We start from the raw sequence: 17,732 nt of genomic DNA on the forward strand, positions 1-17,732 counted from the left end.
GCCTCTTGCCTGACAACCCTTGGCCTCGGGAGCTAGCCCCTGCTGGCCCCATCCCCACTGTAGGGAAGAGCTATTAGCTTGGGGTAGCTAGTACTAGGAGCCCAACTGCTCCCTCACCCCACAGGCTGGAATGGCCTAGCCCCACCCCTGCCCTGCTGCAGGCTGCCCCCTTCCCTCTGGGGCCCTCAGTGCCATTCGGCTGCTGCACAGGCTTGCACTGCACTTCCCAGCAACAGTGGCAGGACTAGGGTTAGTTGCCCCCTGGGGAGCATATGGCCAGACTGGGGCAGAGGTGAGGCCCAGCCAGCCTCCTCACCACAGCCCCTCCCCACAAGGGCCAAGAACATCTGCAGGGGGGAGACTATGAAGGTCTCCCCTAGCCACTGGGGAGCTGCTTCTCACCTGACCAAGGAAACTTTATTCCTTCTACTACTCCTACCCCTGGCTCACATGGGCCCCCTAGACATCCAGGCTCCAAGCTCTAGCCCCATGAGCTGGTGGGGATGTGGGGGAAGAAATGTGCAACGGTCACAAGGATCTAGGTTCAGCTGTGACATTTTATTGCAAGGCCCAGGGAGCAGCCCATGCCCCAGGGAGTGAGTGGGGGCAGGGCCAGGAATGTCTTCATTTCAAACCTCCTTCATCAGGACACGTGAGAACTTTTCCAGGGCAGACCTGAGACAGCACAGCCTCCTGCAGGCACAGAGTGTGATGCCTAAGCCAGCCCCATGGGACATGTGCAGGGGACCTGGGTGCTGTTCCACCCCCAAGGTGAGATGGCAGCTCCAGGGCAGGAGGCAGCAGAACCCCACGAGGTAAAGGCCACAGCAGGAGCTCTGGAGAAGTGAGAGCAGCTGTGCTGAGACAGGCAGCCTCCCATCCGCTGAGCTCTACCCCTGCCCCTGCTGTGCACTGGTACCAAGCCTGCACTGCCTACAGGCAGGGGCCCCCATGAGAGGCAAAGGGCAGCACCCCCAGGAAGCAGGGAAGCCCAGGCCAGTCTTCCCCCGGTGGAGGAGCTAGGGAGCAGTAGGACACACACTGGCCTGGGCCAGCAGCCAGAGGCTCTGCTCAGCACTGTGGAAAACCCGTATCTGCTGCCGTTGCTGAGCAGCGAGAGGCCCTGGTCGTGCCAGGAAGTGGCCCATAGCTGGGGAGGGGAGAGGCGAGGCGAGGAGCTGCCCCAGGCAGCAGCGCGGGCCCCGCTCTGCCACACACTCAGTAGGGCTGCTGTTGAATGAAGCGTCTGAACATGGTGAAGGCGGCTTGCGGTTGGTCTGTGGGCACCATGTGGCCAGCTCCCTGCAGAAGACAGGTGAAGGCACCAGGTCAAGACCAGCCATGCAGGGCTGGAGGGAGCATCCAAGCAGCCTTAATGGGTGGGCCAGTGATTCTCAACCTCTGCCAGAGCCAGCCAGGCCCCCGTCCCACAAGATATCCCAACTCTCCCTGCAACTGGCCCAGCCACCCTCCTGCCTGCAAGGCTGAAGGTCGCTAGGTCCCAGAGGGTGTGTGAGGCCACAGCTCCAGCCCCCTGGCCTCCTCTCCCAGGCCAGCTCAGCCTCAGGCTAAAGCACAGAGGAGCTGCTGAATCTCACCCCAGCACGAGGATGAAGGCAGGGAGGTCGAAGGGGTGATTAGGGGATTGTGTGGGGCAGCTCAGCTCCCAACTGCTGCTATGAACATATTGCTTGCAGCCCAGGGTCCCACCCTGCCACACTGGTGGGGCTGGTTACCTTGATGGTGAGGAAGGCGATGTTGGTGAATTCCTTCACAAAGCCCCCGATCTGGTCCTCAGTCCCATCATTATACAGCCAGGGCCTGCGGGCCACCTGCACCTGGAACCAGAGCTCAGCAGCCTTAGAGCTGACCCTGTGCCAATCTGGCCCCTTGCTCTCCCCAGGTGTCCCCTCCCCCAGCTCTGGGCAGGGCAGGCCATTCCCCAGACACTCCTGCCAGTACTGGCTCTTTGCCAATAGCTTTTCCCTGATGCCTGGTCACTGCAGCAGTCCCAGGCTAGTGCTGGGCAGTGATGTGCTGATGGGGTGCAAGTCCCCCTCCCCTGCCTACCTTCTGGTCCAGGGAGTCCACAAACCACTCGTCCCCCAGGAAGTTGCAGGCCATGTCAATGTCACCATTGTACACCAGGATCCGGTATTTCTGCCAAGAGCACAAGGGCATCACCTAGGCGGAGGGACAGCAGCTCTGCGCCTCACCTCGGGATCTGCTCAGAGCACCTGGCAGCCAAGGGAAGGGGCTGGGCAAGCTCAGCAGCTGACTGTGGAGCTGCTGTGTCAGACATGCCTGCAGCTGAACCCCACCTCGGGTGTCACTTCTCCCCCAGGGGTCTGGGACCTGGGACCTCTCAGACTCACCATGGTGCCAAGCAGCTTCAGGTACTGGTCGGTCACAGTCAGGTACTGCCGCTTGTAGCTGTGGTTCACCTCAGAGCTGCGAAGGAACAGGCAGAGTTACACTGGCAGAGACCCACCCAGTGCTGGCCAGGAAGCAGGGTCCCCTCCAGGACAGAAGCCTCCGCACCTGCATATATGCCACTCAGGTGCCTCTGGAGAGATGTGCAGTGCCTTCCTCACTTCAGGGGTGTTCAGGTAGGTGGTGGAGGCTGTGGAATTGGTGCAGGGGGGTTCCAGGCGAACCCCTTTCTTGGCTGCTGGCATCCGGAGCAGATTCTGGGAGAGGAAGAGTTATAAGGAGAGAGAAAAGCTGCAGCCATGGGGCAGACCCCCAATTCCCCCAAGCCTCCTGCACAACGCAGCAGGGAGAGTTAACCTCCTCTGCCCTGGCCCACCATGGGCAGCACTGCAGGCTGACCAGAGCCAGTGCCAGCCCCAGAGTTTGAGACACTGCCTGCCCCAGAGGTCAACTAGGTTAGCACAGCAGGACGGGGCTCCCTCAGTCAGACTAGCAGGGTTGGAAGGGACCTCAGGAGGTTTTAGTCCAACCCCTGCTCAAAGCAGGACCAACCCCAACTAAATCATCCCAGCCAGGGCTTTGTCAAGCTGGGCCTTAAAAACCTCAAAGGAAGGAGATTCCACCACCTCCCTAGGTAACGCATTCCAGTGCTTCACCACCCTCCTAGAGAAACAGGGTTTCCTAATATCCAACCTAAACCTCTCCCACTGCAACTTGAGACCATTGCTCCTACTTCGTGAGGGCAGGCAGGTACCCGTTCCCTACACCCCAGAGAGAAGGAGCCCTGACACTTACCTGCCTCCAGGAGTACTTCAGGGGCTGCTGGATGAAGGAGATGCCCAGGTCATGGCTGATGAGCTGATCTTGATCATACCTGCAACCAGGGCACGAGCAGCCTCAGAACCAGGCCTGGGCCCCTCTGCGAGCGCCTCCACCCCCAACCCTCACTTGCTCAGGTTCCCCTTTCTAGGGCAGATTATTAGACTAGGCCATTGGTCTAGGCATCCTACTGAGGAAGGACAGAGCCCCAGACAGCAGCCGGGAAACCCCAACCCAAGCTGCTTCCTGGAGGGATCCTCTCCAGGGCCCCTGCCGAGATGGCCAGCAAGGACCTATTTGCAACAGGTTGGCAGACTCCTGCACTCCTCCCACTGGCTACTGGGCTGCAGGACTTTGAAGCAGTGCTGATCTCTCCAGACTCAAGTCAGCCACCCGGAGAGGAGCTGGAGCCAGCTGTTCCTACCTGTAGCTTCCAGGGACACCGCCAGCACATGGGGCATAGAGATTGTAGATGTTCAGGCCTGACTCCTCCACGATCTGGATCATCTCTTGCATCTGGAACAAGCCATGTGGGTTGGAATCCAGCAGGCATGTTACAGCAACTTATAGCTCAGGTGCTACCATGGTCTGAAGGGCACTGACTGATTCAAGGAGCTGCCATGGGCCCATCTGCTCAGCCCCCTGTCCCTTTAAACCCTGCCCTTGGATCCAATCCCTCATGGAGCCATGCCTGGTCAAACAGCCAGGGTAAGGACCTTGCTGCTGGTGCAGAACCCAACACAGGGCGCAGGGATCAGCCAGACTCCGCGCTGCCCTAGGGAATGAGAGCACTGCTACAACGGGCTATGTGGTACGCCGGGACCTCCCCAGCACTCCCTGGCCAATACTCACCCTGAGTGTGCAGTTCAGGTTGGAGCTTTTATGGAAGTTGCATTTTCCCTGGGAGCAGCAGAAGCGCTGCAGATCTGTCCACAGCCTGGAGCAAGAGACCCTTGTGAGAACATGGAACAATGCAAGAGGCCAGGACATGAAGCCACCAGCCTGTAGGAAACTCCAATGACTACCAAGCACTGCAGCACTTCTCTGCTACACAGACTCCATGGGCACATCACCCCTGTCCTCTGCTCCCACAGGACAGCAAGGAGAGTCCTCATCTTCACAGTGCTCACTGGGCTGCATGCAGAACAGCTACAAACCTAAGGCTCTGGGCTGACAATCATGAAGAACTCCACTCCTCAGACACAATGGAGCTGTCCCGATCAGGGAAAAGCAGGTGACAGAGCTGCCTCAGGAGTGGCCCCAGACTGTGGGACAAGGGACCACCCCAAACCTCCTGTGCCAAGCATGCTGCTCCGACCAGCCTTCTCCAGTAAGACAGAGCAGTGCCGGCACAGAAACCAAACCCGAACCACCCCTCCACTGCATGCAACCCTCCCCGAGGAGAGGGAGGAAGAACATGCCCCATGTGACAGATGTCAGTCACATCCCTTACTGCGTGCCCGGCCAGGCTCAGACACTGCAGAGAGGAGGGTGAGGGGGGAAGACCTCAAGTAGAACAGAATGGAATCCCAAGCAAGCAGAGCCCTGGGGGCATGGGCTAGTCTTCCAAGCCCTTTCATCACAGCAGATCCCTGTCCCTGGAAAGGCTGCAACCCCCCAGCAACAGCGAGGAACTGGCCTGCTGGTGCCCCAGCTGTGCTGCGGGAACCAAGTTTCAAGGGCAGCACCCTGGCCAGGAAGGCTGGGCCAGAGCAGAGAATGGCCACTGACTCTCCCATTTGCACTCAGATTCTGAGCGCTCGAGGCCAGATCCCTCTAGCTGAGACTCAGTAGCCCACAGCCCCTGCACATTCTTACCTGGTTCCCAGGAGGCCATGGTAATAGGCAAAGTAAACCAGGGAGTTGTCATTGATCTCATAGGAGGAGAGGCCATTTCCCACGGCGAGTCCCTAGAACACAGGGCGCAACAGGCAGAACTTGCTAGGCATTCTTCCACACCAGAGTAGGGACCAAGGCACCCACTGAGCAGAATCGGAGCAGGGCAAGCTGGTCTGGACAATGGGGTCTCCACAAACTCCCCACTGGAGATGGATAATCCGGAGCAGTTTAAGACCCCGCAGCATGGACATGGTATGATGCAAAGCCATGGGGAGAGACCTGTCCCCTTGGCACACTCTTCCCTCTGCTGGAAGGCATCTCCACTGAGGCCACCTGGTCCCTCCCCATCTGCTCAAGGACTGGCCCACATTACAACATGCAGCAGCAGGAAGAAACCATGAGGCTAGTGGGATTCACATGGCTGCCCTCTCTCCTCACCATATGCTCCAGGGAAGGGGCCAGAGCCTGCATATCCCTTACCTTCAAGTTGATGCTGGTGTCCTGCATCACCCACTCAGCCAGCGTGGGTATGTAAATGCCCGCATAGCTCTCCCCAGTGAGGAAGAACTTGTTCTTGCTGTACTCCGGGAAGAGGCGGAAGAACTCCTTCAGCGCCAGGTAGTTATCATGGGCCACCTGCAATCAGAGAGGAGGCTGAGGCAGGCTGTGCTTTAGGCCCCCTGCTCTGGAACCAGCTCCTTGCTGCAGGAGCTGGACAGTCACTGCTAGCAGCCCCAGAATCTCACTCACCTGGGTGTCATTAGTGGCATACTTTTTGTCATCAGAGTAGGAGAAGCCAACACCTGCTGGGGACTCCAGGTACAGCATGTTGGCAATCTGTAGAGACAGCCACAGATCACTCAGGGAGAATAGGTAACAGCCAAGACCCTCCACTCTGAGGCTCTGAAGGTGCCAGATCATGGTACTAGCTTGATCTCCAATCTAACCATAACACCTGCTAACATGGTCAGGTTAAAGTCTCAGTCTCACTTCTTTCTGGTGCTGGCTAGAACATGCTGGCTAACTCCCTAGCACCATAGCTTTATGTCCTAGTCTAGACAGAACCTAGGAGGCAAGATGGAGGGAAATAAGGGAGAACCTGCCAGAGGCTCCATTTCTATGGGAAAAATGAAGGCAAGGCTTAGGGCTTCCCACAACATGTACAAGGCCCAGCACCCTCCTTGGCCTGCACCCTAGCACAGCTGTTGCCAGGTGCACAGGACAAGCCATTCCACTCCCGTGGCAAGGGTGGAGGAGACAGTCCCTTTCAGGAAGTGGAGTCCATACCTTATTCCAGGAATAGTCATTGTACTGCAGGGTGGTTCCATCTGGCTGAATCTGATAAAGGAGAAGCCTCTGTTACCATAACAGAAGAGCCAATGCAGGAGATGCACCCTCATGCTAGCCAGCCTGTCCCCCTTGGAGGAAGCAGCAGAACCATCCCCAAACCCAGTGCCTAGGTGGCTTGAACCAGCAGCGTTCAGGAGATAGTAAGGTTCCCCTCCCTGCAGTTACAGCCCAGTCACTGTCAACCCTTGGAGAGATATTGTTGCCAGCAAACCAGGGCAAGGGCGGGGGACTTAGGGTGGCTCAGGCCAAGGAGAGGGATGGTGGTTACTTACGGTGAAGGGGCCATGCTCTGTCAACAAGCCAGACATGGAGCTGCAACCAGGTCCCCCGTTCAGCCACAGCACCAGAGGGCTGCTCTCAGGGTTGCTCTGAGCCTCTGTAAACCTGCAGACAGTGATACGCAGACCTCAATGGTTTAGGAGTCAAATTAGTGATTACCCAAAAAAGCCAGGAGTGGGAATTAGTGCTCTAGTAAACAAAGCAATGATCGATTCATAGTGAAACAGTAGGACATGGAAATATTTAGTGCACAGATGTTATTCTCACAGCAAAATGACTGACCACATATATTTTATCAACTACACAGGCCTGGTCCTGCCCACACTCCACTCCAAGGCTGCCTCCTACTTCCTGCTCTTGCCCCCCATGGCCCAGCACTCTGGGCAGTTCCTCCCTCCACAGCAGCCGGGTGGGGGGCTCTGGACTCTAGTGGGAGATGGGGGGAGGGGTAGCACCACCCATGTTAACAACCTAGTAAACGCAGCCTGGTTGGTTAATGGCTAAATCCCCAGGTTTTAGGATCACCAGAGCCGCCCCCAGTGGAATATTCCTACTATGGACAAAGTACCCCATGAGCCCAGACCCCAACCCACAGCTCATCCCCCCCAGGACCCCACACAGGGCAGAGGGAGGGCAGCAGAGGGGCAAAGAGTCCCCACACCCCGCCCCTACCAGTAGTGCAGGCTCTTGTGTGGGTCGACGCGGAGGTAGCCCGAGTAGTGGCGGAAGGAGGGCTGCTTGGCCAGCCCCGGCAGGTAGGTCACCTCGTCGGTGGAGAGCACAGCCCCGACGCAGGGGGCCGCCAGCAGCAGCGCACAGAGCAGGACGGGCCCCATCTGCAGGAGGGTAGAGGAGAGTCAGCCCAGCAGGGGGAGCCCCGGCCCTGCCCCAGGACCCCCAGGGCCCCCCAAACTCAGCCCTTCCCCCTAGGGCCAGGACCCCCCCAGCCCCCACCCCCAGTCAGAGCCCCCCAGCCCCAGGGCCCCCCAGCTCCATCCCCAGGGCCCCCTGGACTCCGCCCCAGCCCCTGAGCCAGGATCCCCCACTCCCCTAGACCCCCCCCAGCCCCGCTCAGAGCCCCCAGGGGCCAGGACCCACTCCCCAAGACCCCCCGGACTCCGCTCCACCCCCCGGCCCCCGCTCAGAGCCCACCAGCTCCATCCCCAGGGCCCCATCCCCATAGCCCCCCAGACTCCACCCCAGCACAGGACCCCCCGCTCAGAGCCAGGACCCCCCCAGCCCCTCTCAGAGCCCCCCAGAGCCAGGACCCCCCAGCTCCACCCCCTCACCCCTCCGGGCCAGGACCCCCCCAGCCCCGCTCAGAGCCCCCCAGCCCCAGGGCCCCATCCCCAGGGCCCCCCAGACTCCGCCCCGGCCCTGCTCAGAGCCCCCCCGGGCCAGGACCCCCCCGGCCCCGCTCAGAACCCCCCAGAGCCAGGACCCCCCAGCTCCACCCCCTCGCCCCTCCGGGCCAGGACCCCCCCGGCCCCGCTCAGAGCCCCCCGGCCCCAGGGCCCCATCCCCAGGGCCCCCCAGACTCCGCCCCGGCCCTGCTCAGAGCCCCCCCGGGCCAGGACCCCCCCCGGCCCCGCTCAGAGCCCCCCAGAGCCAGGACCCCCCCAGCTCCACCCCCTCACCCCCCCGGCCCCGCTCAGAACCCCCCAGAGCCAGGACCCCCCCAGCTCCACCCCCTCCCCCGGGCCAGGACCCCCCCGGCCCCGCTCAGAGCCCCCCAGAGCCAGGACCCCCCCAGCTCCACCCCCTCCCCCGGGCCAGGACCCCCCCGGCCCCGCTCAGAGCCCCCCCAGAGCCAGGACCCCCCAGCTCCACCCCCTCACCCCCCCGGGCCAGGACCCCCCCGGGCTCTCACCTTCCGGCAGCGGCAGCAGGTTCCCCTTCACTCGCAGGCAAGGCACATGACTCCCGTTCATATAAACCGAGACCGTCACGTGACGCTGGGCGCAGCTGATCGCGGAGGGGCGGGGCCAACCCCGAATAGAGCCAATCAGAGCCCAGCGGCGGCCAGTCCCCGCCCTCAATTGCGGCTTCTGTCCCGTGCGGGAGCAGCGCCGCCTGGCGGAGGGGCCGGGCGCTGGGCGGGGCAGAGCCGCGTCGGGCCGGGGGGCGCCCGGGGCGCAGACGGACCCGCCCCGTCCCGTGGCCCTGCCCGGCTGGGGGTGTCGGGGCGGGCAGCCGGGCCCCCTGCCCGCAGAAGGGCCGGTGGGCGGCTTGTGACCCAGGCCACCCGTGGGGCAAGTCGCATGACCCCATGTCCCGTCTCATAGGGACAGCCCCGAGATTCGAGGCTTTTTCTTACATAGCGGCCCCTTAGCCCCCCGCCCCGATGCTCACACTTGCTGTCTGGCCCCCTCGCTCCGGCTGCCGGTAGCAGGTGGCCCCGGGCACAGATCGCCAGGCCCTGCCTCACTCGGAAATACACCCAGGGCGGCCTGCCTGGGTGAGCCCAGCGCCGGGGGCCGCAGCCGCGGGGAACCCGCCCCGGGCCTGGAAGGGGAGGCAGGGCCCGGGCGAGGGAAGGGCAATAACAGCAGGCCGAGCTGTAGCAAAGTGTTTAATTTTCATGCTCGGGTGCCGGCTGTGACAGCATTGTCCACCCACAGCCCCTTAGTGATGTGAGCTCCGCTCTGCTCAGGGGGACATGACACGATGCCGGCTTATTTTCTCCAGCTTCGCTCAGGCTCTCCATAGCAGCTTGAGCTTTCGTGAGCTAAGGCTGACTTCATCGGATGCATACTGTGGAAACTGCAGAAGACATCTTCAAGGTGCCACGAGTCCTCCTGTTCTTTTTGCGAATAGAGACTAACACGGCTGCTACTCTGAAACATAGCAGCTTGGTGGCACTAGGACCCTTGAGAGCCTGAGTGGGGCTCTGCTTTCCCGATTAGGAGTGTACAAATGTCACCACTCGAGCCAGGTGCTTGAGCCTGACGGGCCTACTTAAAAATAGCCACAACCCTGTGCTCTCTGGGAATGCCACAGAGATGGCTGCTGCCTGCCACCCACCCACCCGCTTCCACCTCGTCCACGGCACCAACATCCGCATCGACCCCTCCCACACTCAGGCCACCAGGGTGGAGAGCTTTGCCAACGGACTATGTTTCAGCCAGGAGCCCCTGGAGCCTGGACAGATCTTCCTGGTGGAGATCGAGGAGAAGGAGCTGGGCTGGTGTGGCCACTTGCGGGTGGGGCTAACAGCACGTGACCCAAGAAGCCTGGATGTGGTGCCAGAGTATTCACTCCCAGACCTGGTCAATATGGGGGACACCTGGGTTTTTGCCATCACCAGGCACCACAACCGTGTTACTCCAGATGGCTCGGAGGCTCGGGTCCAAGGCTTCCTCTCAGACCCCTACCTGCTCATAGAACAAGTCAGGATTCCCCGAGACAAGCTAGTGGGACGGAGCAGGCCTAGCCAGTACAGCCACATGCTGGATGACTTGTACAAGACAAATGTGCTGCCCCCGACAGCCCGGAGGAGCAGGATTGGGGTGTTGTATGCCATCCGGTCTGACGGGATGGCAGACATGCACATCATCATCAATGGAGAGGACATGGGACCGAGTGCCAGGAGCCTCCCTGCCTCCCGCCCACTCTATGCAGTGATCGATGTCTTTGCGTCAACGAAGAGCGTCCGTGTCATTCAAGTGGAATATGGCTGTAGGTATCTGTGTTTCCTCCCCTCCCTGTAGAACTATGCTGGACAGGCCCTCTCTGGCTGGATCAGAGTTCAGGAAGGTCAGAGTGGGGTGAGGCTCAAAAAAACTACTTACATCCAGTAAGATTAAATGTCTCAGTCTACAAGGGGCACAAGCTCAGATACCATGGTGCTGGGCATGGGACTGACAGATTAGACAGGAGAAAGCACTCATTTCCTGCTGGATACAGCTTTACCCCTGAAAATCAGACCTAGCTCAGGTTCCCCAACACTCATTTCTCTGACCTTCCATCTCCTGCATCTCTGACCTCTCCATCTTCTGGCACCCTGGCCTTGTTGCCTCTTTTCTCTACACTCCAGAGGCTCTCACCTCTGTGTCCTGATCTCCATGGCTCTAGTTTCTGCCTCCCTGCCCTGCCCACCTCTAGTCCCTGAGTTCCTGACTGCTCTCATTTTTGTGACATTTCCAAGTTGGGATCAGCTTAGAGAGGCAGTTCTGGGCTGAGGTTTGGGTGCAGTGAGCTGAAACAGTGTGTTGCCATTTATGTGCTACAGAACTTCCAGGGACTCCTGTGTTACGGCCTCTGGTGAAGATGTTCATAGTTAGGGATAGTGGGTACAGGACCATCCAGCCTATTCCAGTAGCGGTAAAGTCATTTCCACCCCACAGCTGTTCAGTGGGCCATGTGTGAAATCAGTTTGGTGTCTCAGTCAAACTCCTGATGGGACAGGTGGCCATGTCACAAAATCCACCATCGCTAATTAGCCACCTCGTTAGCTACCTTAGAGAGGCCAGGTACTAAGTGAGACAAGGAGACTGTGTAAGAACTCTTGACAGATGTTAATGGCTAGTAACATAAGAATTGCTATGCTAGCTAATATGCCACATTTGTTGTAATGGAACAGTGCTTATTGACTGATACCTGGATTCTAGATGTGAGGCCACATGTACAACACTACGATAAAACCAAAGAACAATTATAAATATGGAACAGGCACAAGAGTGACTTATCGATGTAGGGGAAGCCTTCCCTTGTTTCACTGGCTTAAAGTTCAGATTATTTTGGCACCAAGGCTAAAATCCAGTGGTTTCTCAGCTAGTTGTTTAGAGTTAGTTCTGTGAATATCCAAACACAGGGAGATAAGATGTGCTCTGCTGTGCAGGCTTTTCAGTCCTAGAATGATATTTTGAACCTGACTTGTGTATTTGCATGTGCGATTATCAATCATTAAAACTACTTTGATCAAACAGGACCTCAATGCTCTAATGAGCGACTTTGGTAGCAAGCAGCCTCTCATGGTATTCCTGGACTGGACCACACCTTTTGTGGAGGGCCTGTGTCCAGCTCAGAATGTGAATAAATATCTTTTTCCCCATCAGCCCTCTAGGCTGGAAGCTGTTGGGGGCAGTTGCAGTACCAGGCAGGTTGCCTCAGCATGTTCACTCGGGCTTTGTAAAATGGCTGGAACTCATGCAGGAGGCAGACTGTGGCTCGTCTCTCACTTAACTTGAGGCTTCAGTAATTTCTATTTCTGCAAAGCTTTCTTAGCATGTAAAGAGAAGTTTTACTGCCCCTGTTTATTGGCCAGGAGCCAGTTTGCAGAGTAAACACAGAAAGCAGAAGCTGCCACTATTGGTGATGCTTGTGGGTCACAAGTGAGATTCAGGGCGAGTGAGCCTGGGGAGGAAGATACTGCTGCAGATAGCAACAGAGAGACTTCTTACCTAGTCCCCTGGTCATAACAACCCGAGCGCCCAGTGCCTCCACGTTAAGGTAAACAAAACTATCTGAAAATACTCCCAAGCTCAGACACATCCTCTAAATAGTGGTAAGATGTTTGGGCTCAGTAGTGCTCTACTTGTATCTCTGCCTCAGACTGCACCTCAAATTCCTAGAAGTCACCAGCATTTACGGCAGCCATTTTACACAGAGACATTGAGCAAGAGTTCAGGTTAATCACAGCTGACGGGTTCTTAACCACAGGGCTGACACAATGGCCAGATCATTCCGTCCTTTGAACTCTCCGAGATGGTCCTGTAGTCAGGGGTGGGGCACTGTAGCAGGATAACATGGGGTGAGCAGGCCTTGCTACTGCCTAGACTGTACTATGGATAGCGAATTCACTCTCCAGGAGTTTCTGGTGACTTTTACCAGAATAACTCAAATAACTCAAAGAATTAAGAAATAAAATGTCTAGAAGCACCCTGTAGATTTTATTTTTTCTGTTGAGTGTTGAGAACCTTACAGGGAATCTGATGGGACTTTGGGGGTGGGATCAGAGCCTGCGGCCCAGCAGGAGTACTGCTGCAAGGGAACAGAGAACTCACTGACTAAACCAGCTCTAACCAGTTAATCGTAACACTGTTGTGAAACCAGTCTCTTGGGGAATCCCCAGGCAGACCTCTGAGGCATCCAACATTCAATCCTGCGTGTTTGCTAACTCAGGGACAGAAAGAGAGAGAGAGGGGAGGGCTAGGGAGCAGAAGTTCATGCAGAGTTTAGATGAATTAATAGGGCCTTTTCAAAATCCATCAGGAAAATGCACCAGCACAGGCACATAAACTGCTCTCCTAGGGTTTACTGGGAGGACAGAAAAGTAAGTACTTCCATCCTTCACTCTCCTGCTTCTCATCAGTAGCCCTCCCAAGGGGCAGCACTATTTGCCCGGAGAGCCTTGCCCCAACATAATCAGCAGGCAGATCTTTGTGAGTCTGAATTAATGGTGCCCTTGAAGCAGATTAACCTGCTGCTGTCCCAGAACAAACTGCCTTCCAGGAGCCACTGTCCTCTTCTCTTCTGCAACAGTGCCGCCTGCCTCCTAAGCTTGGGGTGATTCAAATGCTCTCAGAGCAGCAAGCTCAGCTTCTTCCTTTCCTTCCTCTTTCAGTCCCTTCCTTACAGACCCTCTGTAGACTGGTCATCCAGAAGCACATTGTCCACCGATTGGCCATCGATGGGCTGGACCTGCCTCCACTGTTGAAGAACTTCTGCAAATACGAATGAGATGACAAGATCTCCTTCAGCAGGCAAGCCCTTCAAACTTTCAGACCCTGTGAGTGACCAAGAATGGCCTTCCAGAAAGGGATCCATGCTTCCAGAACTGCTCTTCCATCTTCAACCAAGGAGCCCCAGGAGCAGAGGTGACCCCCCACCCCCCACTTCACAGCAGCTGACTGGAACCTCAGCAGTTACACCCATCCTGACACACATTGTGCCATGGAAGTCTGCTGTGCCATAAAATGGCACAGAGACCACTGGAATGGCAGAGCCTTACAGCACAGACAATCGATAGCAGAAGGGAAGGAATCGCAGCAGTTGGGGGATTCCCTGCACACAAAGGGATATGGAGGGATTGGTGCCAGATTGTTGTTATAAAAATGAGAGGATAATAAAGTGCTTCAAAACAGAAGCAAATTGTTGGGAGTACTGGTGTGGCCTAGTCTCAGACTCCTCCACATAGCAATGGGGAGAGGGTGGCACAGAATATCCCCCTGAGGTTGTGTCAATTTCAGGTATTTCAGAGTCAATAAACTTGCCCTAACCAAAGGAGTTGGGGGATATTCACTTCCCATCAGCATCCTGCATAAGAAGGTTCCGAAGGGACAATCCAAGTGGAGCCCTGGCTGCTTCTTCCAGGCACAGAGGGACTCAGAGCCATTAGAAATGGAATAGATGAAGCAGGGGTAGAATTCCCTGCTTTGCAGGATCATGAGATCTCAGTGGGGATGAACAGAGAGTTAGAATCGTGGCATAAACAGGCAGGGAGGTCAGTGGCTTGCTGGTTCCAGTGTGAGGTAAGGTCAGGGCCTGTGATGCTGGTTCTAGAATGGGGAGAGGTCAGTACTGGTACATTATGGGGAGAAGAGGCACCAGCCTGAGTCCTACACTGGCAATGTCTTATTTAATGAAGGAAAAAGCTTCTTCGGGTTTTTTAACTTCCATCCAAGGTAACTGCTTTTCCTTCCAATATGGAATCATTTTGTACAGAAACCAGAAAGTGATTGGAAGGTGGCTCAAAGATCTGTTTGCTGCATGGCCAATTTACCCATCAAATAGAAGGTTTAGGATTAAGGGCTTGTTACATCACAATCCACACTTCATACGGAGGCCCAAATAAAATGCCACCCCGAGGTGGCATGTAAACAGGACATGACTATATCATAATTATCTCAGCAATCCCTGCTTTGTACAAGGCCTTTCCATGGTCCAGGAAGTTATAATCATATCGTCCTATCTGCCCTGCAAAACCAAGCTGCATATTAACTATGTCAGAGCTCCCCGTAATTGAGCTCTAATCCTCCATCCCACTCTGGATGGAAGGTGATTCCACCCCCACCCCCACCCCTAGCTGTAGATTAGCCGGTCCATTTGTACAGATAATACACTCTTGATGGGTCAGCATCGCTCTGTCCCACAGTAGGGCAGCAACATCCAAGTCTGCAAGACCTTCCTTATTAAATTCCTCAGGAAAGCCTGCCTGCTACCCCTCAGAATGAACACACTCTCCATGTTCAAAGCACTGGCCAAATGTTAACTAACTCTCACCACACTATGGAGAGGGGGCTGAGAAGAGAGGCTAATGGCCTCAAGCCCAACTCCTTTCTTTCAGCTGGAAACAAAGAGAGCCAGCACCATGTGAGGATCAGTTCTTTGCAGACTATGTCTGTCAATCCCACCAATGGCTGGGCAGGTGTTTGCACACACAAAGCAAGCCTCTCTTTGAAAATCGGGCCTTAGCTCATTAAGAAAAAATACAGCAGAGCTGGGATTGGAATGCAGTTGCCAATGCAATGTGCGATCACTAACCCATGCGGCTTCCAGCTCACAGGGTGGAGTGGGATGCAGGAGGAGAGCGTCTCCTGAGCCCTGCAACTGGAATGAAAATTACACCCTAGTTCTCATTCCACTGGTGTAATTTCTCTTAGGAAAGATGTTTACTTAAAAATAGTGGTGCCTTATTTCCAGTGTTTCACATGTAATGGTAGATGTAATGGACAGCCCTGGGATATGAATGCAGCAGAGACCCTGGTACAAACTATGTATATTGTAAATCAATTCTGCCACAAACTGACTTCTTGCTCCTCAGGCACCTATCTAGGAACATGCAGGACTACATTTTCAAAGCTAGGCCTCAGATTTGCAATTTCCAGTGCTGGGGCACACCACAGAATGTTAATGTGCTCAATTACAGAGCACAGCGAGACCCCTTTGAAAGCACGGCCGCTTTATTTTAGTGGTTGAAAGGCTGTTTATGCAGAGACCTGCCTCAGCCCTGGAGCCCACCTGTTGAGGATTGGCAGAAGCCCAATCTGCTATTAACATTCAGTCTTCTCCTCTATCTTTTCCTTCCCCCTCACAGATGCCAGCAGACAGCTCCAAGTGGCAAAAAGCAACCTACTAAGTGTTTATCAGTCTGGGGAGACATCTCTTCCTGCTGGGGTTTTGGTTCCAGGAGTGCTCAGACGGAAACCACAGGAAATTGCAGCTCCTTCACACATAGAAGCAACCCTTCTGTATCAGGAGAAGGCACTAAAGCAGCCTTGTAATGGTGCCCAGCAGAGTCCAAGGTTCCCTCTCAGTAGCAGATCAGGGTACAGGGACACAAGGTGGGAGCCTTACAGTGGACACTACTGTGGAAGGTACTCTAGAAAGTTTCCCCAGCATAAACAGGATGAGATCTCTGTATGGGATTATCCATCTGAATGGGTCAGAGACAAGTGGCCATGTGGCCCCTCTGGCATGTATCCAAGTGCCTCTGTGAAAGGATATCCTCCAACTCAGCAAAGGAATGGGCAGCACGTTGGTGAGCTGGGCAGCCCAGGGGGAGACTTCCCACTGGCTACCTGTGGATTTCCTCCCAGAGGTGCTTTTCTTATGCCCATAAAACTCAGTAAGAACAGAGGTGGACAGTCAGTGCAAAACCCTCCTCCCGACATCTGCATCCTCACTCTTGCCATGATGATAGCTGGCATCCCCACAGTGCCTGTGCCAGGGATTAAAGAGGAGGATCTGATCAGAGCTGCACAGAACTTCATGACAGAGAATCCAGAGCAAGGTGTACAGGGGGAGATAACTCCAAAAAGGACAGGGGATGCACAGTTCTGGAAGAAAGACAGACCAAGGAAGAGACCAGTAGACACAGGCTTCCAGCCCCTTTCCATAGCACACTTTGAGAAGTAAAGCCAAGGAGAAATTCACAATTCAAAGCAAAAGGCTTTCACAAAAATATTGGATGCTATATTTACATAAAGGAGATTATATTACAGAACTCTAGCTCAAAAGGAAATATCTAACCATACAGTAGTTCTGTTCCTGTGAATGGAGTGTTGATTCGGAGGTTAACAAAACTGTGAATGAACCATTGATAAAAAAAAACCACAAACAATTTGATGTGACATGAATAAATCAGGTTAGCTAGGGTGGGACAAATTACTTACCTAAATAGCACCTTCTGTCCTATTCCCTCACCACTCCCTGCTGGCTGGTACAGAATATTATATCTACATATCCCTGCCCCCAGGGTCTCTTTGCCTGAAGCTGCCAGAAAGGGACCGCACACCAACCCATCCATATATCCCCATGTCATGCAACAGCTCTTACTGGCTGGGACTGTGGCTGCTCTCTCCTCTGCATGCCCCCTTTGTCCCATTACAATACATGTCCCACTACTGTATATCTGATTTCTCCACTTCCCTGTTTGTCTTCCAGTAACTCTAATTTCAGATTTACGGTAACATTGATTTGTTCCCTCCGCCCATGTCAGTGACACACCTGTTGATGATAGAGGGCAAATTTAAGAGTTGCCATAACCAGCCAAACCACTCCAGTGCTCACAGCAGAGGCTGCAGACAGCAGCTCCCTGGTAGCATGGGTTGCTACCCTCCAAGGTTTGTGGCTCCTTAACAAGCAGGTTCAGTTAAATAATTAGAGGCAATGAAGTGAGACGAGAAAAAACAAAAGATGTGGTTTCAAAACAAAGGTCTGACTTCACATGAGCAAATACTGCTCTACCAGACTAGTGGGAAGCCCCATGTCACCATGACAGGGAAGGGAGGGGAACCACAGGCTGGCTCAGATACACACACCACAACAGATACACACCTGGGACTAAACCATATGAACCCTGCTGCAATAACAGATAGCAAAAGGATCCCATGAGGGTCTGAATGCATGAACTATGGTTCAGGCAAGTTAGTCCCAGGTATTACCCTCCTCCCCAACTCCATTCCCAGCAGGGTTTCCTGTTGGCTAGGCCAGAGACAGACTTCCTACCTAAGTCCACTTCCTTAGGTCTCATAGGCAAGAGGAAGTGTTCACCCAGTAGATATTTAGGA

General features: G+C 55.3%; 2 protein-coding genes across 4 annotated transcripts; one reads left to right on the plus strand and one right to left on the minus strand.

Moving 5' to 3' along the window:
- Window positions 1-537: 537 nt before the first annotated feature.
- On the minus strand, window positions 538-8,694 carry CTSA (cathepsin A). 3 transcript variants are annotated; one of them, XM_073308683.1, is made up of 15 exons: window positions 8,591-8,694; window positions 7,393-7,556; window positions 6,714-6,825; window positions 6,379-6,429; window positions 5,842-5,928; window positions 5,572-5,727; window positions 5,071-5,162; window positions 4,105-4,189; window positions 3,677-3,768; window positions 3,229-3,307; window positions 2,542-2,690; window positions 2,376-2,451; window positions 2,071-2,160; window positions 1,737-1,838; window positions 538-1,302 (listed from the first exon to the last, which is right to left on the minus strand). In XM_073308683.1, the coding sequence occupies exons 2-15, from the start codon at window positions 7,554-7,556 to the stop codon at window positions 1,219-1,221; spliced, it is 1,419 nt and encodes a 472-aa protein (XP_073164784.1). In that variant the 5' UTR covers window positions 8,591-8,694; the 3' UTR covers window positions 538-1,218. The 3 variants fall into 3 exon arrangements, with proteins under 3 accessions (XP_073164784.1, XP_073164783.1, XP_073164785.1); XM_073308682.1 differs by having other exon boundaries at window positions 2,071-2,184; XM_073308684.1 differs by lacking the exon at window positions 2,071-2,160.
- A 56-nt stretch (window positions 8,695-8,750) lies between these two features.
- NEURL2 (neuralized E3 ubiquitin protein ligase 2) lies at window positions 8,751-13,799 on the plus strand. The gene is made up of 2 exons (XM_073308685.1): window positions 8,751-10,398; window positions 13,286-13,799. Exons 1-2 carry the CDS (start codon window positions 9,723-9,725, stop codon window positions 13,399-13,401), a joined length of 792 nt encoding a protein of 263 aa, XP_073164786.1. The 5' UTR covers window positions 8,751-9,722; the 3' UTR covers window positions 13,402-13,799.
- Window positions 13,800-17,732: the final 3,933 nt, after the last annotated feature.

Source organism: Lepidochelys kempii, chromosome 13 (assembly GCF_965140265.1).
Source record: "Lepidochelys kempii isolate rLepKem1 chromosome 13, rLepKem1.hap2, whole genome shotgun sequence".
Lineage (NCBI taxonomy): Eukaryota > Metazoa > Chordata > Testudines > Cheloniidae > Lepidochelys > Lepidochelys kempii.

Bases quoted from the DNA above. Each gene is read 5' to 3' on its own strand.
- CTSA (XM_073308682.1), bottom strand. From the start codon at position 7,556: ATGGGGCCCGTCCTGCTCTGTGCGCTGCTGCTGGCGGCCCCCTGCGTC. The intron at 6,826-7,392 runs GTAGGGGCGGGG...CACTGTCTGCAG, and splicing joins CACAAGAGCCTGCACTACTG to GTTTACAGAGGCTCAGAGCA. The intron at 4,190-5,070 runs GTAAGAATGTGC...CTCTTGCTCCAG, and splicing joins CATGGCCTCCTGGGAACCAG to GCTGTGGACAGATCTGCAGC.
- NEURL2 (XM_073308685.1), top strand. From the start codon at position 9,723: ATGGCTGCTGCCTGCCACCCACCCACCCGCTTCCACCTCGTCCACGGC. The intron at 10,399-13,285 runs GTAGGTATCTGT...TTCCTCTTTCAG, and splicing joins CATTCAAGTGGAATATGGCT to TCCCTTCCTTACAGACCCTC.